Genomic DNA, 27,763 nt, shown 5'->3' on the forward strand with positions numbered 1-27,763 from the left:
TCAGCTCATATTGAGCTTTTTTTCCCCAGTTACAGGGTATGGTAATGGTTTGGCTAAAATTACAGAATAAGAATACGATTACTTTTCTTATTTCAAGAGTAAAGCCACTTAAACAACTTTTCAATTCAAGAAATGTATTTAATGGGTGCTGGTTTAGCTCACTGTGTTGAGCGGGTGCCCGCATGCTGCATGGCTGACAGCCTGTCTTCCACTCTTTCTCTCCCTCTGTTTTCCTGTCGATTCTTCACTGCCTCTACCAATAAAGCCAAACAAAGGCCTAAAAAAGAAATATATTTAATGACACTAAAGTTTGTCCTACAGTTAGCTTCTTGTTTCTTCTTGTTTATATGAAAATCTAAATTAAGCTGTAAAATCTTAAGTCAAATTTTCTTCAATTAAGTGTAAATTGTAGACAGTCTTGTCCAGTTAATAGGCATACAGAAGTCAGAGTCATTTGCTAGTTTTAAGGATTCTAGCAAAAAAACTTTTGCTTCCCTATTGGCAGATTTTTTTGTCAAAACAAGTTAATTTTGTCAGATTTAAGAATATTTGGCTTATTTCATGTAGAGCTGTTTTTTTTTTCAGTGTCTCATACAATGAAAAGAAATCTGCAGTACTGGACGCTGCCAGACGCTCATGTGCTTATGCCTGAAATTCTTACCCTGTCAGTTTTTTTGGATTTGATGAGCACCTTGAACAACGAGACATAAAACACTGACTCTCACAGACTGAATTGGTTGAATGGCAAGATAGACAACATGGAGGTAGTGTACTTTGCATTGCAAAAAGAAACTATATGGTATCTGCAAAATCAATATTTTGTGTCAATCTAAACCAAGAATAAAAATAGACTGACTCTAGACTTCTTTTTCTCCTCCACCAATATTCCCCTGCACTGATATCCTGTCCCTTAGCACAGCGCTAAGGTTAAACTCAGATTGTTGACCTTGTAGAATCAGCGTTAGTACAGCCTGGTATAAAACATTGTATGAATTACACAACAAGTCCTTTCATTAAGTTATCAATATGCACTTTACATTAGAAACTATAATCTTTCCCATGCTTTGACCTTTTTGTGTCACTTAATCCTGTAAAGTAACCGAAAGCTTAAAATGCACTGACAAGACATGCAAAATGTTCCTAAAGTTGTGTGTGATTTATGCACGTGATTTCACATTAACTAGTAAGACTTTGTTATTTTAGCTTAACATTGAGGTTTGGATGAGACAGACACACAGTCAGACACTGCATTTCATTCCCTTTCTCCCACATGTTGTTTGAGAAGAATGCACTACTGTGCAAATCTCTAATTCTCAGTTTATGTCATGTTCTTTTTCAATTTAAAATGATGTTTGGCAATCATAGAAGACACAGCCAATGTAAAGAAATATAACATTTAAAAAAAAGTTAACAAATAAATAAATCACCATCTATCATCCTCTGAGCCGACACAACCACCAAGCAAATGTGTGTTTTCCCTGTGACACGCCGGCTCCACAGTGGCACTCTGAGAAGCTCCGGTTTAAAGCGCACATTTGACTTATGCGAGACGATCTTTTATAGAATATCAAGGTCACCTTATTGTTGACAGCGAGTTTCCCAGATTACTGTCACGTGTAACAAAGAAAAGTGCCAAATCCTCTTAAGGGAAAGGCTACAATTCCATAAAAATGAGTAACAGATTAATATATTTGTATCACCATAGTTGATGATTAATATTCTTTTGGCGACACAAAGGTCACCAGCAAATTGCATGCTAATCCATCACATAGTTGTGTACATATTTCATGCAAGAGTCGAAGTGTCAACCTCATGGCTGAGCTAAAAGAAAAAAGGCAATGGATCAGGAAAGGATTCATCCTCTGGGACCACAAAAGTCTGACAATTTCACGTAAAATCTGTTATGTTAGCATGGACCAAAGCAAAGAACGGAACCATTTGGTCAGAGAAAGTACTCTGATTAGTTGTATAAGCTATTTACAATTCACTGATCCACTCTGATTTTCAAATAAAAAAATTTATGCGCAAGTTCAGTAAAGAGGATCTGTAATCACTCATCCGCCTGCACTCCTGTTTATTAAAGCCTCTAGTCAATTGTTTATACCACTTTGACTTCCCCACACCGTCAACTCAGTGCTCTTGTGTCATTCTGCCTTTCATTCCTGCAGTCTGCCTCTTCCCCGTTTCCACCTCACCCTGTTCACTCAGACCCCCTGCAAGCCTCGTCTTCCTTTCCAACACCACCAGCGTCTCGACATCAGGGGGTCCTGTCCTAATTCCTGTCAATTCTGGGACTCTGTTTTGCCACGTTGGTTCATCAGAGTCTTGTTAATCAAATTCTCCATCTCAATAAATCATGTTCAGTTCTTCCAAATCATGTCTTCTTATGGAACAGTCTTGTGGTGGGTGAAACATTATTTAATTACTCCAAAATATACCAGTTCAAAATAACGGTTTACTAGTCTTGGACTTCACACGACGGCCTTCATTTTATGTATAACGCTTTAACCTGCAACACTGTTTCATGGGCTCGCATGAAAGAGCTTGCATTTGTTGTTTACTTCCACCCAAACCCCTGAAAGCACAGCAGATGTAACTCGCTCCTCTCTGCCACGAGCCTGCGAGAGCACAGCGCATTCATGCTGCAACAGAAAAGTATAACGTGTAAACAGAGGGGCCGCACAGGCCATTCAGACCAGACAGAAACAGGCCAGTATCGTGTTATTGATAGCGAGAAATAGGACAGCAAAAAACCCCAAATGTCTCTGACCGCATCGCACAAAGGAAACAACAGGTTTGGCGTCCCAGTTTTTCCCTTTCAATGAAAAAAAGAGAAGAGAAAAAGGCTTCTCTAGGGCACTTCCAATGGTGGCAGCTTCCTCGTCTCCCTTCTCTCTCTCTCTCTTTCCAGCGTCACGCAAACCAGTGTCTCTGATGTCACCTAATTATAAATAACCTTCTTTTAAGAGTGCCTGTGGTATGTTAATGATATGTTAATTTCACCCATAAATCTGTGCTTTACGAGCAGAGGGCTCCTTTGCTCATAGCACCAGAGTTGCCGGAGCTGCCGGTGTTGTGCAGGGAGTGTGAGCGGGGTGTTGGAAAGAGGCAACTGCTCACAGATCTGTCTCTCCTCTTCCCTTTCATGTGCTTCTTAGTATATTTGCATGAAAAAACATATGAAAAACAATCATTATCGAAGTTCTTTTAACTTAAAAAAAAGTCTAGGGCGTGTCATCTGAGGACTTTCTATTTAAAAACTGTTCTTTTTCCGAATACTCTGTCTTAACAGTCCATTTAACATGCAGTGTCATTGTTACACCTCGTGGATGGTGGCCACATCAAATGCATATGATATTGTAGTAGTTTTCATACATTAGGTGGCCTTTCTCAGGGCTGATGAGACGCATAAGTGATGCAGCAGAGTCCTATAGCAGCTCAGCAGCCCACAGCAGGAGAATACGGCTGTCGGCTTTTTATATCTATAGGCAGCGTCTTCCTTCTGTTTACATTTTCTTCCTCTGTAAATCTGCTTATTGAAAGCTGTTCACCCTGGTAACACGAGGCCACACAACACTGTGGACGTAGGAACTCCAGCAGCAGGAGCTTAGTGGTAAAAAATAACACCAAGCTTGGAATTGAAATTCACATTCAAATGAAATATTCAAGAACAGACAGTGAAAAATTCTATTATTCTGTGTGTGTGACAGGTGGGGTGAACTACACAGCTCTATCAGCCTTACTCATCTGCACTTCTGACAACCAAAGTGGCTCATAGACACACCAGATTTCTTCTTTAACGTGACAAACGTGTACTTACATATAGTCTGAGGAAATGTGTCTCCCAACAATAGCTGTCTCACAGCATAAAGGCGCACCGCCTTAGCCAAAAAGAGTGAGAGCTTATCTCTGCCGTACTGGTTTTCTATTACTGGTTACCAGGGAAGTTTGAAATGATTTGAAGATTATTCTATCTCATTTAAAGTTACTGAAATGATTTGAACCAGCTAGTATCTTAACCTCCAGATCTCTGAAATCTGCTGCTGAATGTCTGGTTCTCTTTGCTTTACATAGGAACATTTTCTAGTATTTTCACCATTGTCACTCTAAATATCTCCTAATACTGTTGAAAGCCAAGTTAGACCGACATGTCCTCAGTTCTCTGAATTGGTGAGTTTTTGTAATTTTGCCTCTGTGCAGCATCACAGTAAATTTTAAATCTCACAATCAAGAAGTAATTGAAGTGGACACGTTGTAGCAAAAGTATTACAAAAGAGTGTAAGAAAAGTACAAAGATTAAAATTAATTTAACAGTTAATTTACAAGCAGTTTTATGGCTAGATAAGGTCTGTTAATTTAGCCCTGGTCTAGACTGTGTACCCCGCCACTCGCCACAGCTCTGACAGGGTCCAGTACCCCGCGACTACAATTTGGGTGAGTAGTTAAGAAGAGGATATTTACCATAACTACGTGGAATTTTACCTAACATAATTATCGGGCAATATATTCACATATTTGACCAGTCAACACGTAGCTAAACTCCTAAACAAAAGGAACATGCTGCAATATTTATCTAAATAACAAACACAGGGCACCAATTTTACACCAGGAACCAAATGATCCATCATTATTCTCATTCTGATGTTCACGTTGCCATTGAGGCACATAAAACTAGCTTTCTTTTGATTAATGTTAGCTGATGATCGCTAACCTGATAGCATGGATTAAAAAAACAAAAAATAAAAAGTAAAAATAAAAACAAATTTGCAGCTACCAGCTAACCTTAGCTTGATTGCTTGGAAATGCTGTTGTCACTAAAAATTATTTGAAGCCAGACTGTTTTTTGGTTGCTGTTGTTTTTTTTTTATATAAAGGAATGAATGAACTGAGGAAAGAGCAAGCGTAAAGCATGAGGCCTTACCTTGCAAGCAGCTGGTTTCTCATGAGAGCAAGATTGCTACAGTCCATCCTGCCAGACATCATGCGAGCTGAGCAAGAGTTAGCTTGAACCAATTAGCATTCAAAGTGAGTGAGTTGCAGCTACTTTTTTTGAAAGTACCTTTTCAATTCACTTTAACCTCCTAAGACCCGAACTCTTTCATGTCATGCATTTTTAATTTCTCTTCAATATTTGGGTTGATTTGGACCTGATGAATGTAAAAACAAAGAATTACCAGTTTGTTTTATACCTGATTTTTGTTTCTGGGAGAAATGAAATCCACATATGAAGACATTCGTTGTAAATTTCGATTGACCAGTGGCAGTATAATGTCCTCGTAAGTGGATATCAGGCCCTTGTAGAGCAAAATTGAGTATTTTGGTCTAGACAACCCAAAATGTGATGTCCACATATGTGGATGCCAGGTCCTAGGAGGTTAAGATGCCAGCTAGATTTCCTGTTTAAAAGTCCAGTTCTGTGAGTGAACAACAGGATGACTTTATATGTGACCTTACGTTTATTTAAAATCGTGGCTTTATTTTGCTATATAGTGTTTAAGCACTCTAACCCAAAGCGTCTTGCAGGGTTTTTAGAACACTAGGGTACAATACAGAGCAAAATAAATCATATAAGTCTACAGAGTCTACTGCACAATGCTTTGGCAAGTCTAACCAAAAAACAAGGTAAGCTCAGCGAATTGGCTGACTCTGCAGAGGCCACGGTGACAATACAACATCACAGAAAACTGTACCAAAAGGCTCTAAAATTACTGTGCTACTTAGTGTGTTTCAAATAAATAAAACTATCAATCAATGAAAACAACTATAGGTAGAAATAAACTGTAGCAAAATGCTGTTGAACTCAACGTTATCTTCCACATTTAATCTACGAGTTTATATGATTAAGTGGTTCATCATGTTAACTTGTTAATGAATTGTGGAATGATTAGCCATGTAGTGTTGGTGGTGGAGCAGAGTAACAGCTTGCTTATTAATCCTGATGCAGAGCTTACTAAAAGTGAAACAAAGGAATTGCGACTGTTTTATCTTTTAGGAAAATTAAAGAGTGAGCACAGTTCCCAGGGAGGAAAATGGATGAGTTAATCACGGTGCTAATGAGAAGAGGGTGGGAAACACAGATGACTTTACATCATCCTGCTCTGACAGCAGCAGGACAACTGAACTGCTGTAAGCTGGAGCGGTGACTCCCGGCTGCTCTGGCTCCTTCCAGCTTCTCGGGACTCACGTTCTTGTGAGCACATCAAGGATCTGCAGCAAACATTTGTGTAGTTATAGCAGTTCTTGCAGTGTCTCTGCCACATGTAAGAGCTTAAAAGCAAATGAACTAAGCATTGTCTAGTTTCACCCCCCAAGAAGCAAGTCTACAATTACATTTCCATGGGGTGAAAACGGTATATTATCACCTTTCCTGTCAGTCATATGTAACCCAGAGGTATGGTGCAGTATGCATTTTATCATTATAAATAGAAATGTGTCCTTAAAGGAAGCGGTTCTTCACTCGGCGTGTCTGTACAGATAAGACAACTTTGTTTTCACTTGTCTAGAAAAAGCCTTCGGGGGTCTCTCTTTGCTCTGCAGTAGCCCAGCACCCTGACCCGCGCAAGGGCACAAAACTACAATGACACACACTGTGAAGCTGAAAACAGAGAGTCAGCAACCAGCTCAACATGAAGTATTCATTTTGCAGCAACGGTATATCCCTCACCTAATAAAAGAGAGGAAGCACTAGCTTGAGGAGCGTCCCTGACAGAAAGCTGTCAGGAATAAATCCCACAGCGGTTCTACGTAGACAGTTGAGGGCTGCCGAGGTCAGCATATCGCCATAACAGATCTTTTCTCCCACCTACTCGAGAGGAGTGTACCATCAAAGACTATTGATCACAGTAATCAAAAAGAATGTGCTGTATGATAGCAAGAGTCATCGCCATCAACAAATCACCTCTGACAAACAGAGGGGGAGAGGAGACACAGACAAGCCAAGAGAAGTCGATTTATTCCCAGTTAAACACTCCTGTGTGCAATCAATCCGGCTGCTAAGGATCTTCTGTTAGAGCCATTTATATCCTCTCTTTATGTGTGGACATGATCGGGGATGATAGAAGTCATTAAACTGGATTGTGTTTGAAATTTCAAGCTATACCCTCTTCACAAAATCTTTTTTCTTCCCATGAAGTTTGGTTCGAATCTTCACAAAGACTCAAAATTTCTATGAAAACAAACCCATAAATCCAGAAAGAGTGTTTTTTCCTGTGTGCTTGCTGATTTGGCTGCATGTGTTTTACACGCTACGAGAGAGACGAAGTATGCTTTGAAAGATGTCAGGCGTATTTGGTGATCCCCAAGATCATTCCCATTTCCATAAACTTTTGAAATTTGTTTTCCAGACATAGTTGTTTTTGCATTTCTCCAATGGAGCCTAGGTGACCGGAGAGCTGTCAATCAAGCAGAGATTGTAGATACGGGGGGTGATCTGAGACAAACACACTTATACATTTTCAGATCAGCGTCTTCCAATTTAGAACGAAAAGAAAATGAAAAAGGAAAAACTTCTTTTATTAAAAACACTCCCTGTGATTCTATTTGAAAGCCTTAGTAAGTGTGATGTGAATGATATTAGATAATTATTGCAGCTGATATTCTCACCTGCACATATAAAACTGTATATACCACACTGTGCTTTTGTTATTATTATTCAATCTTACTGTCATTTTAAAATAAAGGTTTCATTACTGATCAGTCACCCCATGCTAATTCTTTACTGACAACCATCAATAATTACTTCTTTTTTTTTTTTTTAAAGGAATTTTTTAGTTGACTTAAAAACGCGTAGCTAGGGTTAGCATTGTTACTGATGATGATGACGTAGACCTCAGAGGGTTAATTGACTCCTTAAAAAAAGACTCATTATGTTTGTTTTCTGTGATTGTAAACCACGTATATTTTATATTTAGATTAAATAAGTGGAAGGGATTAACAATTATGCAAAAACGTAGTTTTAATTTTATAGGCACTCATTAATGGCCACCTATTATTTACAGCTATGTACAGTTGCATTTGTATAGTCACATAACTATGGATGTGAAGACAGATCTTTAAAAAAAAAAAAAGAATTTGATGGACTATTTTTTTTCTTTTGAATTTTCTAAAATAAGCACAGGGTCAAAAATATACACAGGGTGAACCTAATATCTGAATTCATTGTCTCTTAGCAAATTGCATCTTAAAACTTCTTACTGACCACCCAAAGCTCTTTATACTAAAATCTACATTCACCTTTTGAACTCTCAGTGCACTTAGGTGCTTTATCCATCTTGCATGCATACTTATGGTTAATGTAGTAGAAATACTATAAAACCTAACCTGTGAGGCTGATTCTGCAGCTTTAAACTGATAGCTAAGTTATGGCTGTTGCTGTCGTGCCACTGTGAAGCACAGGCTACTTATTTTCAGTCATTTTTATCAGGTCGATCAAATTTCAGCGTATTTTATCATAATATTTCAAGGAAGTTAGTGATAATTATGTTTCTGACGATGCAGAAAAGAATATTGAATGTTTTATTGGTGACTGCAGCTTGCAGGAGCAGCATTTATTAGAGCAAACAAAAGGCAGGGCGTTCTCCACCCTGCAATCAGCTACTGTCTCAAATGACACACTATTTAATTCAACGTGTAAATCTGTTGCCACAAGGTGCAAGTAAAAGCAGCACTTTAGTACAATAGTACAAAATAGTGACCTATTGTCAGTCAAATGCAAACCGAAGAGTAGCCAAAGTAGTGTTTTCAATGGGAATTTTAAGTGAAAATAATATCTAGCCACTTTAGTTTGACAATAACAATAACTAAAGCCGCGTATCCTTCAAACTCTCTGGAACCTGCACAATATTGTTACATAACTGAAAAATATTTTCCACCTGGGATTTTGTGTCTTAGGTCGAGCTTTTTATCCAGCTGCTTTTACCACCATGAGCCCACATCAGTAATTTCCCTCCATCGTTTGCGCTCCCTGTCATACGGAAAGCAACTAGTGAGTGCTGCAGCGATGCTCGGTGGAGTCATTTGTTTGGATCACACCACCAGCTGCTAGCATCTCCTCCTCCGGTGCGTTCAGAGCCTGGTTGTTGCTTCCACATTTAGTGGGAACAATTTCCTCACTTTAGTTTACTGAAATATACTTTATATATTTTTTAAAGTATTGTGCTTTGTTGGAGGTTGTTGAAGTAGCTCCCTTTTTTCTAAATCGTCAGAGGCTGACGAAGCTTTTGCTGTCAAACATGTCTGAGCTGGTCTTACTGTTGTGGAATGCTAAGTCATAATGTCGATGCATCATTGATATTATAACATGACACCTTTATATCATGAAAAAATATATGCAGTACTATCAGAATTCTGAGGTAGTCTGAACACAGGGAACTGACTTGTGACGGATGCAATGTAGCCAGAAACCCAGGGGATAATTCTAGCAGCAGTTTGCTTTATATCACCTCAGCTTTACTCATACAATAACTTCTTGTTATTGTGGCCAAACAATTTAATCTTTGCCTCATCTGACCATAAAAACTTTCCTCGAGAAGGTTTTTTCTTTGTCCATGTAATCAGTTACACATCTCTTGCATAGAGGCTTCTTCCTTGGGCAACAGCTTCTCAGTCTATGGCAATGATAACCTCATTCAACTGTACACAGTGACACAGGTGTTCCAGGCCTATGCCTTGCCGGTTTATGGGTTATTTCACACCATTTAAACCTTTAAAACTTTCAGATCTTAGTCAAGTGGTTAAACTCCTCAGTAACTTGCACAACAATTTGAACTGTTGGTCTTGGTACATGCAGTTCTTTAGAAATGATTAAATTATTCTTGACTTGTCTAAATCCACAATCCTTCGCCTTGGCTCTGATAAGCTGAAAGATATTTTGGAAATTTCAGTGCCACTGAATCTAAGTGGGTGTGCATATAAAAAGCTTACAATGTCTCTGGGAGGCCAAAAAAAAGTTGAGCAAAGCTGAGACAATAAGACAAAGTTGTTTCATGTCATTTTATGAAATGAAGAAGATGGGCTCCTCACATTCCCCCTTTTCTATGGGAGGCATTGCTTAACTCTAAGGTTATATCCTGTTCACTTCAAATCTTTTTTAAGAGTAACAGCAGAGCAAGTTAAAATGGGTTGGAGGTGAAAGAGAGCAAAAGGAGCAAGGCAAGCACGAATACAAATGAAATAACCGACTGGAGGGTTACCTTCTCTTTGTCTCTCATGGATCCTTTACCGAGAATTGACATCTTTGTGAGAGTGTCCTCCTGTAGTCTCTTTAACGAGTTCCCGCGTGGCCCGAGGAGTTTGCCAACAAAGTTAAACTGCAACAGAGAGCAAGAGAGCACGGATCAGTCAGAATCTGTGTGTTTGAGATAAAGAGCAAAGACTTTTATGTCAGTCGCATGTGGCTCAACCACAGATTGAAGCTAATGAAAACTTATCAGTGGTTTTCCTCTTTCATATTTTGATAAAATCACTGAGGAAGCATTTCTGAGATGTCTTATCTGAGGTTCACAAGGTCACCTTTTCATGGGCTGTAATTTTATAGCACAAGAAAAAGCTGTGTGGCTCCGGCCAAAAGTCTTCAAAAAAGAATAATAGCACATGACATTCAAAAGGCACTGTTGCAAGGTTCGGTTTCAGGAGTGGCACAAACACCACGGTAAAAATATCAGTGATGAAGTTGGCATACACATGTTTCATATCTCATAATTACTAAACTGCCGAAAAGATCAACACTTCCAGAAAATAATGCAGGACTTCTTTATCTGTAAATAAAACACGGGACCTCCTCCAGCAAGGTTTGGAAGCTGAAGGTGAAAATCTGGGAAAAGGTGACCTGGAGTCAGGAAACTGTAAGAGAGGAGTGGAAGAAACCGAGTAAGGATTTCCACACCATCCCCACCGGAAACCTCACCTCTATACAGTACATACATCTCTTTGGGCAATAAGCTTGTTGCATGTTATCAAATAAACTCTTAGAAATTATTTTCTTTTCAAAATTATTGTCTTTTATTCATCTTAAAAGTTGATTTCTGCAAACTTTCATTGTCATCTTTCAGATATGATTCTTGACCATTTTCCCCAAAACCAGAGACACACTGGTTTACACAGGCTCAGTAGTAGCATCTCCTTGTGACTAGAACAGATCGTTTTACTTTAGTTTTTGTTTCAGTCTCAGCTTTTGGGTTTTTTTAATATAAAATGGGGAACATCTGTGAGATGTTTCTAAGTACATACTTTTAGTTTGTTTTTGTTTTTGTTTCATTCTCTAGTTGAAACAACTCAAAACAACTTCATATTTTTCAGTGACTAAAAATGTTTTTCAGGTTTTATTTCTTAGCTTCTTAGTTCAGTTAACTACAATAACTTTATTTCAAAGTGATGTTATATTATGTTATGTTACATTACGATTTGTTACCAATATTCGACACAACGCAGACTGCCAGGTTGGAAAAAAGCGAGCTTGAATCTTGATCTGAACACTGAAATTGTCTATTTAACAAAAACCAAAAACAACTTCTAACAACCAATGCAGAAAGCCAGTAGGACAAGAAAGCAGGAAATACTGAGTGCAATGTACCAAAGAAAAGACTGAGGGGGAATATAAGACACGCACCAGAGACAGGGACACTGAGGCATAGGTGAACTCCAAACAACAAGGGAAGAACAAAAACAGACAACCACATGAAGAACTTTCCCTCAACATAAAATAGAATAACAGCAATAGAAAAAAAACCCTGAAATACATAGATACAATAGATACATTTTATTGGGAGAGATGATTTTGATGTGAATGAGCTAGCCAAAAAACCCAACAGGCAGCATATAAAGGAAGAAATGACTCTCTATCCTAAGTGCAGTTTTTATTAACAAACTTGGGCAGCCAGTTTTATTTATTGTTAATTTTGCAGGTGATGAAGGCATAAGAACATCTCCCCATGAGCTTTACCTTGTCAGTTGATGACATTCTCTCAAATATTGGTATATTTGAATATAAATGTTTCCGTGTAGCATTTCTGGGCCATTGAAGGCTTCTGCAGCTACATCACTTCACAAGGTCACTGCTTTTCAAGTGCAAAAACACAAATGCTACACATTGCCATCTCCAGTGTTGTGCACAGACACCTACCAAAGTCAGAGAACCTCATCACAATTTCACCAGCAGCTGAAGATGGTCAGAGAGACAAAAGGGAAACGATGCATTCCTCCTCCTCCTCCCTATGTTTTCCCTTTAACAGTGAGTTATACAGCTGTCTCCTTCCACTATCTAGGTCATCAATTAGCGAGCAGGAGGTTAAAAAAATCAGCCAGTTTTGTTCTACACCTCACCTATATCTCTCCTGCCTTTTGTTCTGAAAGCGAGTGCTTATTAGGAAGCTCCTGCCAATTCCTGGGTGAAGGATTTGAGAAGCAAGCTTTAGTGATTCGCTCTAATGCAGTAACTGACTGCTGGGTTTTTATCCCGGCCAGGCTGAAATCCAGCCGCTCTCAGATACAGTGTGTTCCTCCAGCTTTTGTAATTACACAGAGTCCTGTGCCTGGATGTGATTGTACACTTAAAGTAAATATCATCCCTCAATGGCCAAGCCTGGGACGAGTCAACTCCTAAAATATATCACGACTCTCAGACAATTGTGACAGAGACTATTTTTAACACTAAGATGTGCCATAGTTACATAGTGCAGGCGCACAGGTTTCTGGGTAATCTTAGCTACCTAGGTAGCATAAAAGTCTGTTAACAGCTGGGGAGGACTCTGTTGCTAGATTCAAGAAGCGTAAAGACAGACGGAGGATGAGGAGAAGAGATGCTCAGAACTTTGTGACTGAGAGAGGAGCGGTGACTGTTCAATGGAGGTTTTTAAGAAATGAGAGTGATTCTGCTTTCGTCTAACGGGTGACCAAATACTTCAAAAATACACGAGTACTCATTTTTGGCCACACCGCCGAGCATTAATTTCAATGAGCGTGATAATGAGGCACTGGTGTTGGCCAGAGGGGCCGATGGCGCGAAATGGCAGCCTCGCTTCTGTCAGTCTGCCCCAGGGCAGCTGTGGCTACAACCGTAGCTTGCCTCCACCAGTGTATGAATGCGAGAGTGAATGAATAGTGGTATTGTAAAGCGCTTTGGGTGCCTTGAAAAGTGCTATATAAATCCAATCCATTATTATTATTATTATTATTATTATTGTTATTACTGGTACTGTAAAGCAATAAAAGAGGAAAGTAAAAACCACAGGGACATGAGGAACTGAACTTCAAAGCAAAGCAGAAGGTAAACCAAGAATATACTCAAACAACAGTTATACACACAGAAGGGGGAACATAAGAGTCACGTGAAAAGTAAGAACCACTAAGAATTCCAACTACCATTGTCCTTCATGTAAATATGTAAAAATTGTCTATGTTTCTGTTCTGTGTCTTCTATACTGTTTGTTTGTATATGTGTCTTTCTTGCTGCTGTTACACCCAAATTTCCCCTTGTGGGACAATTAAAGGATTATTCTATTCTATTCTACAAGCATCAATCATCACAAAAACTCTGACAAAATGAATTGTCAGGTGAAGAATATTCAATTCAAAATTATCTACGCAAACAAAGCGCGCGCCCCCTCGAAAGGAATCGAGTTTACAAAAGGATGATGAAAGCAGACAGCGGCACCAGGGCAAACAGAGGGTGTCAGGAAATGTTGTAAATGTGCTGAGTTTAACCGATGTCCTGAGCATCCATCATTTCCACCTGGATGGAGCTTTGATCATTGAGCTGTGCCGTCTCCTGAACAATGATTTGCAGAGCCAGATCACACAGTTGACATCTTTGCGCATTACCAAAGCTTTTATGCACCCTTTCCTTCCTCCTGACAGGTTGTGTATCGGACACGACGTCCGGGATGTTTGTGCAGATATCTCAGTCCTCTGGCTACCAACTGTGTGTACCCACCGATGGGTAAAAACGCTTGAACAAGCAGAAAAGAGTATTTTCTGATCAGGAACAAAGCGTTGCTGTGTATACTGTGTACAAGTGTAGCGTAGAAGCCCTATCAAATGTGCATACATGGGCATCAGGCAGAAAGCAAAAAGAAGCTAATTTACAGGGAGAGAAAATCAGACGGGCTGTGAAACAGAAATGAATGCAGACATAAATTTACTCTGCTGGCAGAGCAATTGAGGCTCAGTGGAATAAGGGACACAATTAGAGAGAAGCTGGCTTTCTGCTGAGCTGAGAGGACAAATGCCCTTCTTCATTTAGATACAGTGTTTTCTACAGAGGACAGTTTAAATAGAGACAGAATCTACTCAAAGAGAAACGTGTCAGGGTGCTCTTCGTTTGAATTCAGATCCTACACACTGTCTCATTAGTCTGCGCTAACCACACAGTCTACACCTGAAGAAATCCCCCCACCAGCATCCTCTTCAAGACCACATTACACTCATTAGACAAATTAACGTTGTATTTTGTATCCAATCACTGCATTGGATCTTTTTGTTGCAACAAACAAAAAAAAGCACAAAAACAGAATATATAAGGCTCATCAGCAGGAAACCAAATTCTGAAATAGTTATTTTGATCATCATTTTAGAGGAAACAATATTCTCTGTTTTTTGGAGGGTTTTGTTGCTCTTTCTATGAGTGCAGAGCCATAGTTTAATGAAGGAGCTGCAGAAAGGGTGAGAAATGGCAGACAGTGATGGGGGAAAAGATATTTAGGGCCTCGGGCATTTATATAAAAATGGCTTTAAATGCCAAAGCATTTAGTTTCCAAAAATAATTGGTCAAGTTTGAGGCCAAGCATGGGTATTGAAGATTAACACTGACACAGCTAAAAGCATAAGGTGTGGATTACCAAGTGGGCGAATTGGCAAACCTTTCTAGGTTCTGTGGTAACACTTCACTTTGGTCATTTTTTATGATATAATATATACAGTACCACTAAAACACATCATGTAGTTAGCTTCAAAAGGAACTCAAGTTGGGTAGCTAAATATGAGAAATTATAGAGTACTGTGCAAATCTAAGTGGACCTCAACATTATATCAAATATTTACTATATATTCTAACATACTTGTAAGAATTGCACAAACTCTGTTAATTGCCTTCTAAGCTGTAATTGTATTTATGTTTGCAGTGTTTCAAAAAATTGTTGCACCTATTTCCTGTTTTTCAGTAAAATATAAAAGAAATGAATGATGGTCCAAGTCTTTTTACATTTATATACTATTCTTTAAAAAACTGATAAATAAAAATGTAGCACTCCAGCTAATAAAGCCATGGTTATACGTATCACTGAAGGAGTCAAGAAGTAGTGTTTGGTACTCAAGCTAACCAGCTAACTAAGTTAGGCCATAGAGGGAAATCAGAAGAATACTAACACATATCACCTCATTTATTCTCTGGACATTTTGGGGAGTTTGGAGGGTTTTGTGACCTCCTCTCTATCCTTAATGATGAGTTCATATATATATATATAATCTGATGCCTACGTAGACGTTTTTTTCCTATAATCTGGCCTTAACAATGTCAGAAATCCTCACTTCAGAAGAAGTAGAAGAAGAAGTAATGAGTTAGCAGGAGGGTGGCCCTTGAGCTAAAGCAGCTTGTATTAGACAGTGAATGAACTAAAGTGTTGCACCAAGATGAAAAATATAAAGAGGAATAATTTGTAAGTGCTAATAAAATTAACATGCTAATAAAGCTATTCTAATAGGTCTCAAGGATAAAAAATGGGCAAACAATATTTCACTTGCCAGTAGAGATATTATAATACCAGTAAACAGTTTTGCATGTATGGTCTCTGAAAGCTTTCAGATGAAATCATTTTCATGGTGCATTCTGGGTTTTCCAAAAAACAAAAGCAAAATGTTTCTGCCATGATGTGTTCAATATTGACAAGCAATGCTTATGTTTCTTAAAGCTAGGTTAAAGCCAGCTGTGCTCAAGTGGTGCATGCACATCCCTAAATTGTGTTGCCTTCATCATATAACCCCACAGTAAACCTGTTTTAATGTAAAAGTGTGGCAGGACGAGATCTTTAAAGAGGAGCAGAGCAGCTCATTTTTGCCCCATGGCTATGCAGCAGCTTAATCCAGTCATGTTACACTAATGTTACAGACAATATAGTGACATGATGTAATGGCATGTGTTTGGAGCTATTTTAAGTTTGTGGCTGTTTAAACAGGGATCATGCAGATTTGCTTTGTACCGGTTTGATTAAAGCCAGTAAATGTCACAGAGAAGTCTTAATCCCGTTATTTGAACACATCATGAGGCAGTCGGTACATCTGCACACATCTCCTCATATGGACCGTACTCCACATATATAAGTCTATACTGAGCAAATAGCTGTAATCCCTGCTGTTTATCAGATATCAAAATCTGTCTGACTTCCAGTGTGATTGATGCTTTGGGGTTTGGCTAATGCTTCCGTTATCAGGAAGGATTATATGACTTATGAAAACCTGCCCGGGCTTCTGTAGCCGCTTCATGTCATTAGACTGTGTGAGAGGATTGTGCTGCTGCTTTCTGTAATCACCAAAAAAACAACCTGATGTATTTAATCACAGGTTGTCACTTGCTGCTCTGTTGTGCTGTTACTTGAATGAAAAATAATAATAAGATGCAAATACACAGACCCCTCCCTGCCAAAAAAAAAAAAAAAAGTTAATTGTTGTATTTTGGCCCAGCTTGTTTTCCCAAACCAAAAAATTGTGGATGATTAGAAAGAATAGGGGACACAGGAAGAGAAAGGATGTCTGATTAATCATGCTTAACTTGAAGGGGGCGGGAGTGGTGGTGAGCACATCTGAGCTCTTTTCATCATTTGCTGAATGTATTACTGCAAGTCTGGCGAAAGGTGTGCGCACAGAGAGCCAGTGCCGAGTGATTATGCTGAGGACAGCAGGACAGGAGCGACAGCAGAAGGATAAATCACAGCTCCCAGCCCAGAGAAACGCCACAATCTGAACTGGAAATAAACCGGTGGGACTCCTTACGCCTCACTAATGACCTGTGGTGCTTTGTGCCAAAAGAGAGCTTTCTAGGAGAAGGCCTACAGAACCAAGAAGGGTACAGATGAGCTCTGATAGCGCATGGACGTTCAAAAGGTAGAATATTTTTAGTTCCTGGGTAGGCGTGACATTATGTGTCATAGTGATTTATGTCGACAAGGGTTCGATTAAACGTAAAAGACAGCTAACTTAACAGTACTGCCATGTTCACAACACCCCGCACCACATAGTGGATCCCTTTGTAAGCGTCATTCTTTCCAGTATTTTAGAAATTCTAAATAATTCATCAGTGTTGGGTATTAAAAATCACTGCTGACACACGGCTCTATCTCAGCCTAGAATTTGCTGCATGGTGTCCTTGCCTGCTTCATTTTGATAAAAAGCCGTGTTTGCAGACGATGGATTTAACCTCTCTGCACGTGCTCCTAAATGGCCATTTGGAAAATGGCAGTGCCACTTCAATGCCAGAAGCCAAAAGGTGATGCTCGCAGCTCAGGAGAAAAGCCATTCAAGTCAGACAGATCACTCTTGCCACTGCTACCTGTCAGATAGAACAAATTGAATTTGTCTTCCTCCGGTGGCTTGTAGGAGCTCTAAACAGCATATTAGTGGCTCTACTTATCAAAGTTGTCAAAGCAAATCTGTTTAGCTGTGAACCTGGGAGACTCAGATCAGTCTCAGATAGCATTACACACATATGTATGTCGTACACAGGCAGCGCTAATTGAGATTATTTTATTTAGCTGAATTACTTTGAGGTTTACAACAGAGTGCATCTTAACCTTACCGGATGACGAATGTATCGTCTTTCCACAGTACAGACAAAGACCTTTATATGGAAATCTAAGCTAAATGTGGTTTTACTTTTTAAACACTTTGAGTTCATTTGACTATTATTTAAACAGATTTTTAAAAACATGAATGAACATGAAATGTGCTTTAAACAGCTGCAATGTCTCAAAGGCTTTAGCTAGCAAAATGTTAGCATTACATGCATTATTATCTATAGAATACAACTATGGAGACTGCATTAATGTAACATACAGTACGTATTGATAAATTAGATTTGACTCTATTTGAATTCCTGGTGTATGCCTATACAATTCACAAAATGCATCTATCTATAGTTTGTCAAGGTTCAGCAGGGGATTCAGTCCTTAAAAATATATGAAATCCCTTTTAAGCCTCAGACAAATTCATTAAATAAAAATTAAAGAAAGAAAAGATGGAGCAAACAGATTTTTAAAGTTTTAAAAAGATGTTACGAGGGACCATTTTTTTTGCATTTTTTTGTAAAAATTTCTAGTTTATAATATTTCATTAAAAAGTACATAAAGTGTTAACTCCTGTTTGATCTACAGTCTTTCACAAATACAAACTAAGTGCTACGTGTGAAATAATAACAATAATAAAGCATGGTGATGTTTATATGCTGAAATGTCACTCTGAGTCTGGTGTTGAGATTGATGAAACCAAACCTAGAGGTTTGTTGGTTCAGCTTTGTCCTCTCCAGTGGTATACTGAAGGTTGCCGCTATCCTTCCCGTGGGGGCTGAGATGAAAACTTGAGCGATGTCCCCCAACTAGGAGCAGCCCTCTCACTTTTACACCAAGCCTCCTCATCACGCTCCCAGTGGGAAATCCCTGTCACGCATCGAGCTTGTGGCTCCAGTAAATGCAGCTGTCGATGAAGGCTCCTGCTAGCGGGTGAGGCTGAAGTGCTCTCAAATGTGCCAACAGTATTATCACTCAAAACGGCTTTACATGGAGGTCATTGTGAAGCCGACCGTCCTGGACTCTATATTTGTGACTTATGGGCCACATTGCAATCACGTTCTCCCCATACAAGCGATAAATTGTCATGAGAAAAACAGCTTCTAGAGCTTGTAAAAGACCCAGAATCTCCCATGTTTCACAAGGAATCGTTTGACATTCAATAAAATGAAATCCACTGCGAGGTTATTCGTTGACAAATTAATATACAGATGCATCACAGCGCCACTGACCAAGGTCAACACAAAGGAGAGTTTGGTGCTGGAGAGAGGAACAATTAGAATTAAAGTTATACATTTCAAAAGCTTAAACAGTTCTTTAGACAGAAAGTAACCTCCCTAACATCGTCCTACCCCAGTTCTGTCATCCGACTCTCTGCCTGAACACCATCTACCGGATATGCTACATCTAATAACATAAAGCATCAACAAAAAGTGTCAAGTGGCTGTTGGAAGGAATTTAAATCAAAAGTAGAGCCACTGTAGTTGACTTCATTATCTATAAATAACGCAATCTAAAATTCTCTATCTGTGCACATCACATTCTTGGAGAAATCTCTGGTGGTGATACCATAGCACTTACTTTAGGAAACTGCTTGACTGGTATTAAAACTTTCTGGCCCAGTTTCATGTTCTTGTTGATGACGACATCGATGAACTTCTCCTCCTCCTTCCCCTCGTCTTTCTGAATTTTTTCAATCTCTGGAAAGAAGCAAGAAAAAAAAAAGATGAGCTTGTGTTGAAAAGCATGAACTTACAGGTCTGGAGCAGCAGAGAAGTACTAGTGCAAAAAATACATATCTTCACTGAAAGAATAATTGAAGTTTCTTTTATTTTGGGATGCACTGTTTTCAGCACAAGAACAAGATGAGAGTACATCAGTATACGATAGCGGTTAGCCTTGCCTGTCATAATGCCTGGAAACTGCTACACTGGCTACTTGTGTCACACAGTAATGAACACAAAACTCGCTTCTGGTAAAAGCTTTTTCTTCAAAGTCCTGAACTGTTCAACCTCAAGTGAATGCTGCTTCTCAAATTGCTGAGAAAATGTCAAAAGGCTCCTTAAAGTTTTTCAATTTGACACATTAGGATTGTGTCTTTTGTTCAAAACCCAGCTACAGCACATTTACAAAACACACAAACACAGAGTAAATTGTTACTAAAAAGCAAATATTTAGGTTTTTTCTCCTCTGCAAGAATCTCAAACAATTTTACAAGTAAAGCTTTGTTTAATGGAGTGTTTTTCATGATTTTCTCCAACTTTTCTAATACACAGTAAAAGCTATAACTATCAAACTGTAAACTATAAAATTCCACATTGCAACCTAAAATTGGGCATAAATGAAACATGAAAGAATATGGAAATCTGGTGCAGTATATTAAATCTTTTTGCGTCACTGAGAAGTCATTTAGTGTCGTTCTGAAAAAATAATGTTTTAACGAGCTCAAACAAAACAAGTGTTTTAAAGGTTGGAGATGATCCAATGGAAACTAAACCCCTGACCCTATTACCTCGAAGCCTTGCATACTAAAACGGTATTTTATTATGTTTACTCATGTGATTAAGCAGAATTGGCTGAAATCTGTGTCTTTCAGAAGCTGTAAAAACTTGAGATTTTAAGATATATTTATGCAATGTGTGATTTTGTGAACATTTATGGCATCATTGTGATGCCATAGGGCTGACATAGAGTGCGTTTAATAAAATGTGTTTTACAGCTCTCCCCATGGTTTCTTGAATTTTTTTTCAAGGTCAATTTTGACCTTGGGCGCTAACAATGAAGGTAAAGGTCAAATGCTTAACCAACCTAGGTACTCATGTCCCCCAAGACCTAGTATATTGTTGTGAAGTTTGACTAAGATCCATGAAAATTGTGGGTAATATAAAGTTTTGACCTTGACCCGATTTTCACCTAAATTAAATCAGCTCGAGCTGTTATTGGTTTCCACCATCACACAAAATGTGAAAACGATATCTTGAAAACTGTGGGTGCTAGACTGGTAGCAAAGACAGACAGCACTGATTACATACCCCCTCACTTCAGGGGGAGAACAAAATAAACACAACTGAACCAGTACAGTATGTTCTGAGTCAGTTTTAAGTACTGACCTACTTTAAATTACTTCTGAAAACACATTTTTTACAGTCTTATTTTTTCATGTGCTTTTATTATATGTGATCTTTATCTTAGATTTCTTTTTTATTGCCTGCTTATAATTATTTCCCATTGATATATTGTTATTGTATTATTCTTTCTGCTTTCTGGCTTTTGTTCTTTTACTGGTATTCATAATTTCTCTTGCTATTTTATGTTTTCCATTGCGTATCCTTGTTTCTTGTTACTTCTTGAACACTTTCTAAGCCAAAGGTTGCTGGTTTGTTTCCAGTAGGAAAGGGCATCTGGTATAAACCTCTGTCTAATTGAACATGCAGCGTAATCCCTTGTGGCGAGGGAGCAGCTGAATGTACCTGATTTTTTCAGGTGGTGACTGTTTCCACTAATAACTTCACCTGTGAGTCTGAATGAAATTAAACCCTCACTAACTAGTTCTTTCTACTGTTTCCTTGCAGTCTGTATTTACGCATTAAAATGCCAATAAAGGTTTCCAGTCACGTGAAGAAAAGCAATTTCTTCACCTGCTCTTATCCACTGTTGCTTTGTTTTGTTGTGAGAGTGCAAATGAATGCAGAAGAAACTCAAATGAAAGCTGTCTGTATGCAGGAAAACTGCTCCGTCTGCCACAATCTTCTAATCATATCATTTCTTGTAAACTTTGCTGCAGGGTGACAGCAGCCATCCACCTTTCTCATTCTGGCAGAGAAAGCTGCAGCATGAAGGGTGAGTCAAAAAGGGGGCGCTCATTTAGCTCCTAAATATTTTTGCATATTGAAATTGTTAATACTAAAAAAAGTGCTCAAAAGAATGAGCACCTCTATGAGAGCAGAAGCTTTGGCAGGTGTATGTTAACACAACACCACAATCATGCCAGGAGCAGCTGTCCCAGTAAATTTACCCCAAACTCAGACCATTCGGTGATAAAGAAACAAGAGATCCAAATGTCTGGCTCTGAAGGCCTCAGTTACAATGTTAAATGTTAAAGTTGCAGACGGTACAATTAGAAGAAGGCTGAACAAGTACAGCTTGTTTGGAAATGTTGCCTGGAGCAAGGCTCCAACAAAGCATCTGAACAACTCGCAAGACTTTTGGTTACAAGACGAGACCAATGTTTGGCCATAGTACACATCACCACGTTTGGTAAGAACCCCGACACAGCATATAAGCACTATCACATCAAACCAACTATCCAGAATGCTGTTGGTGATTTGGGCTTGAAGTCACTGAATTGACCATAACATGCTTGGTTTGTTTGGTAAATCTCACTGATCATAATCTGTCAACAATAAAATTATTGCTTTATTAAATTATGACATTTGTTTGTGTAATACAAATTAGAGGCTCCATGGTGTAATGGATGATACATTTGCTTATCTTACCTCACTGTGACTCCTGTGATGCATGTGTCACATGAATTTAAGGTGAATGAATTACTAAATTACCAATAAACAGTATATAGTATATATAACAAGTGATATTCAAAATTCATTATTACCATGATTATAAAAAAAATAAATTGAGATGCTATTGGGACTCTCTCTGTGGGGACACAGATCTTTTCTAAGCCTGGAAATGGGAAAGAAAATGACCCTCATCAGTATATTTTTACTGTCAAACTCTTAGTTCCCTTCAGTATCACCCATCTCACCTATTGGCTGAGTCACAGCCATCATTAATACTTTCTAATTTGAGCAGAGACACCGATTTACTTGAGCACACACGACATGCGCTGCAGTCTCTTTCATGTTCCTGTGGAAAAAAATGAAAGGGAGGACACTGGCACTTGCACCTCCAGGCTACCAAAAATACTGGCTGTCACGCCTCTTCTTTCGGGAGAGGGAGACTTTGATGTATTTGGAGATGTAACCTTGAACATTTAATCAGATGGATAACATCTGTGTTTCAGCGCCAGGAAAATGGTTTTGCAGAGAGGTGCAGGAGGGGTCCGCGACAAAAGACTCGGGGCTAAAAGCCCAACAGGAGGAAAGGGTGAGGGAGAAGGTGAACTCCATCACAGATTTATGTCTCCCGCACAAAATGATTTTCCAACAGGACAAAAAAACATTAGATAAAACCAGAACAATCAACCTTTGTTTTTTTGAGTCGAGGTTTACGAAGACGACTTGAGAATCTGATCTGACAGTGATTAGATGAAGGCAAAACAAGGTCTGTTTCTGTTTCTATAAAGTTGAACACACTCTGGTTTAACACATCACATGAGCAGATGCACCACATACCCGTTTTTCAATTACAAGAGCTGACCATATCAGCTCTGCAAACTAGAAACTGCGAGCCAATTGTAATTTCCCAACAAAGCTCTGCAGCATTACATTAGCAGAATGTAATTAAAACCTTTGATACGAGTTTTAACGGGGATAAAAGAAGTATCAGCGAGATGGAGATATCTCTAAGCTTTGGTTTATCCCAAAGGGGGCACGGAGTTAATGTTTTTCTGAGAAAAAAGACAACATTAATATTAATGCATCACCTAGCAACATGCCAAGACATAGTTTCCTCCTTTCACCAGGCTTTACGTTGGGAGACAGTAAGTGAGACTGTGATTCAACTGCATCCCCCCCTCAAGCTTACAGCACAAGAAAACGCTGTATTTCAAGTCCAAATGAGCCCCAACAGGGCAGTGCAATCAATCAGCAGGTGTAATAGGCAGCCAAAACAGCAGTTTCAAATGAGCTCACCCTCTAAACATGGCATCAGAATCAGCTAGTGCAAATTAACCAACCACAGTTTCCTTCAAAATCCTGTTTGCGGCACAGAAATGTAGAAAATGTGGAACTGAGAAGCTCCTCCACCTCAGAGTCCTGCTCACACCTAAGAGATGAAACATGCATCACTGACACATGCACTGTGTGCCTGTTGTTTTCTTTTTTCTTTCCTACCAGCTCTATCAGATTCCTCTGTTCCAACTCAATTTGCTTGTCTATGCACGAGGCACGACAAAAACCTCTATTGAATTTTCACCTAGGGCTGCTCGATTATGGCAAAAATGATAATCATGATTATTTTCACTGAAACTGAGATCTCGATTATTTGACGATATTTATTTAACAATAACAATGTATTGAATAATGACTTTAAAGATTGTCAAAAAATAATATAAAATAGTGTGCAAATACTGATAACAGTGCAAATGTTTGCAATATAAAAAATAAATGAAAAATGTAAACATCTATGTTTAGTGAAATTTGCAGTGTTGCTCTGTGGTGCAGCTACGACACTGTAGCAAAGTTTACACACTATGTCTACTTGATCCACGTCTGACTCTGCGAACCCATAATGTTTCCACACCACTGAAGTTTTTTTTACCTCTCTTTTCAACCAGCAGTCACTCTCCTCTCCAAATAACTTCTGCTTAGCTTTCCGAGCTTCCCTCGGGTCCTCTTAATCAGCGGTCCCCAACCCCCGGGCCTCAGACCGGTACCGGCCCGTGAGTCGTTTGGTACCGGGCCACGAGAGTTGAGGCTCAGATGTGAAATGTATAGTTTTCAGGGTTTTTATCTGTTTTCAGCGTTATTTTGTTTTTTATCGTTTACTCGGTTTTCCTGGGTCTTTTCACGTGTGTTATGAATAAATTTTCTTTTTTTCGGTACCGCTACTAGTTTTATTTTGTTGTATTTATCCGCGACACCTTAAAGGCCGGTCCATGAAAATATTGTCGGGCATAAACCGGTCCGTGGCGCAAAAAAGGTTGGGGACCGCTGCTCTTAATTGTTGTGACACGTGTTCGAAATGCAGAGAGGTGCGCTCGATTTGCCACACGGAACAGCACGAGAATAAAGCATGAGGGAGGGGCTAATAATCGGCTCAGTCATTTTTAATGATCGTTGAAAGCCCAGATCGTAATCATGATTAAAATTCGATTAATTGAGCAGCCCTATTTTCACCCCAACTTCTTGCATCTGAAATTGGTAAATGGTAAATGGCCTGTATTTGTATAGCGCTTTTTCTAGTCCCTAAGGACCCCAAAGTGCTTTACACAACCAGTCATCCACCCATTCACACACCCACTGGTGATGGCAAGCTACATTGTAGCCACAGCCACCCTGGGGCGCACTGACAGAGGCGAGGCTGCCGGACACTGGCACCACCACTCTGACTACCACCAGTAGGCAACGGGTGAAGTGTCTTGCCCAAGGACACAACAACCGAGACTGTTCAAGCTCGAACCGGCAACCTTCCGATTATAAGGCGAACTCCCAACTCTTGAGCCACGATCGCCCCTTGTTTAAGGTACGCTCTCAGAAACAGGGGTACAGTAAGAGTCTCCCTGCAAATAAAACCTACATAAATGTACCATCTCAGGCTAATTTTCTGGACCAAAAAGGTTCCCAAACTATTAAAAGTTACACCTGTAGACAGTGTTTCCTGATACTGCAACAAGAGACTAATTTTACTTTAAGTTTTTAAAGATTTTATTATTGTCTAACCCTCGTTCACAGCATGTCTTTTGTCTTGCCTCCTTCCTCTCAACCCCAACCAAACAATGTTAAGAAGACTTGACCTCTGACTTGACCTTGAGGTCGAGGTCACTAAGGCTACGTCCACACGTACACGGGTATTTTTGAAAACAGAGATTTTCCGTTTTCGTTTTAAAAAATAATCCCGTCCACACGTAAACGTAGAAATGAAGGAAAACGCTGCTAGGAACATGCCAAAGCAGCAGGTGGCGCTATATTCTTAACCATGTAGAAATGTTGGCCAATCAGAAGTCTAGAAGCCCCGTTGGGAAATAGTAAACAAGGATGGGGCACAGAAGCAGAACCGAGTCGTATGTGTGGAGGGACAGTAACTGTGTGTATATGTAAGCATTTAAACACTGCAGAGAGTAGAATTAACAGAAACAGTATTGTAGAAATTCATTTCACCGAAATAATAACGTGGCGCACAGTGTGACGTCAAAAAAGGCGCTCACCTTTGACGCCGCGTTTTCTGTGTTTTTCTCGTCCACACGTAAATGCAAAAACTGAGTTTTCAAAAAAATCCACCCTGGCCGGAGTTTTTAAAAATCTCAGTTTTCAGTGACCGAAAACGCCGTTTACGTGTGGACGAAAGGCGCAAACGCATAGAAAAATCTGCGTTTTCAAAAATACCTGGGTATGTGTGGACGTAGCCTAAGATTCAACCTTGTTTGAGATTTTTAAAAGAAACACCTATGGTATCGATGTGAAACTCCTACGGCACTTCACATTCACAAGCTTGGGTGTCAGGGTGGCTCACCTGCCCGGCAGGTAGACAACACCATCAGCCTTTTACAGCTGAGGTATAAAAAACCTACAAGGCTACAAATCAGGGCTGGGCAATTAATCAAATTTTGTATCCAAAGAATTTTGAAAAATAGTTATTTGCATAAGCATTTTTTATTTTTTTTGCATTTATAAGAGATAGAAATGTTTCTTATAAATCAGCTGCACCCCATTTCCTTTAGATTAGTACACCTGATTTATACCTACGCACTGTTTAGTTCAGTCCTAATAAAGATCTCTAAAAGACAGCCTTCTGTCAAATAGATCAATCTATAGGAAACATAACTCCCAAGGTGAACCTGAAAAAGGATCTGTCCTTGTCTCCAGGTATAAGGGTGCAATGACTGTAGCCTTGTACCCCTAAAGGTACAATGAGGTACTTTATTTCCTGACAGTGTAGCATCAGAAGTCTTTACTCTTGTTACACTGGCTGTGCTTTATGTGAATCTCTCATTCAACAGAAGACGGCGACTCGTGAAGAAATTCAGTGGGTTGATAGAGCTTTTGAAGCCAATGTGTGTCAGTTGCTCCAAGACCCAAATGGAATAAATTAATGAAACATTGAATTTTGAAGATTTCCTTAAAACATCTTGAGGAGCCACTTGGCCTACATATTGTTGAATATGTATGTACATCCTGTTCCCCTGATGAGGGCTGTTGCTGCTTAAACATGTCGATTTTTTCATTATTGCTGAAGAGCAGCTAAATCTTTTTTTCAATATATTTGCTTCCACGGTTATGTGAAAACGTAAGAAGTGGAAATCTTTCACTCTATTTCATTATTACTAGATCGAAACAGTGCCTACGCATGAAGGTTATATACTCATATGATATAAAGCGTTATTTATAGTTCTAATTTCACAGATACATTGGAAAATGTATCTGTGAACCTACATTTAATAAAACCACCAACATTTTTAAATTATAATCTGGTGTTCTAGATTAGATGCCAATGGTTAGAACCTCCTTAAAAGCCGCAGCGTGCAACATGGGTTTAATAAGCATTAGTAGGATACCATCATCTGATGAACGCAGGCCGCACAGCTGATAATAACTACTGAACTGAGGCCATGACATGGAGCCGTTACTCTTCCACTATTTGTTTTTTATGCTACATCCCTGTTGGCTTGGTCACAATAACCGCCATATATAACATCATACAAACTGCTTATGCTCCCATTACTCAACTAGGCTTTGCTTCTTTCTTTGTTAGTCGTTGGAGCCAGCTAAAGATATCGTCATAATCCTGGTCCTCTGGCACAGCCTAAAATCTCTCTCTAAGAAGTGACAAGAGGAACATGTTTTATTTAAACCTGGTGCTCATCTTTGCTGAAGTGTTTGGTGTCAAGAGCGAAAGATCTCTGGTGGCTTCATATAAGCCTGGCAAGAGATTTAAAAGGATCTCCAAATCATTTCAGCTGAAGAGTTTCACTGTACAATCTTCTACATGTAGAAGACTGCTGCTAATTTGACCAGGACAAATCACCAACAACAATAACTGTTATCTGTGGCACTCCTTTGTGTTTCTAGTTTCTTGCTTCTTCTTTCTTTCAGTGTCCCCCATCTCTGTCTTCTTTTTTCCCGGAGTTTCTTCTTTTAGTTCCTTCCTACTTTATATTC

At 39.2% G+C, this 27,763-nt stretch overlaps 1 protein-coding gene across 1 annotated transcript in view; it reads right to left on the reverse strand.

Annotated features, from left to right (window-relative positions):
- The window catches only part of khdrbs3 (KH domain containing, RNA binding, signal transduction associated 3), a 155,655-nt gene that overhangs the window by 61,388 nt on the left and 66,504 nt on the right, over positions 1–27,763 (reverse strand). The window contains exons 2-3 of the mRNA XM_026157422.2: positions 19,347–19,465; positions 10,191–10,307 (exon numbers count right to left, since the gene is read on the reverse strand). Coding sequence (XP_026013207.2) covers positions 10,191–10,307; positions 19,347–19,465 — 236 coding nt within the window. The remainder of the gene's footprint in view (positions 1–10,190; positions 10,308–19,346; positions 19,466–27,763) is intronic.

This window comes from Astatotilapia calliptera, chromosome 22, assembly GCF_964374335.1.
Source record: "Astatotilapia calliptera chromosome 22, fAstCal68.1, whole genome shotgun sequence".
NCBI lineage: Eukaryota > Metazoa > Chordata > Actinopteri > Cichliformes > Cichlidae > Astatotilapia > Astatotilapia calliptera.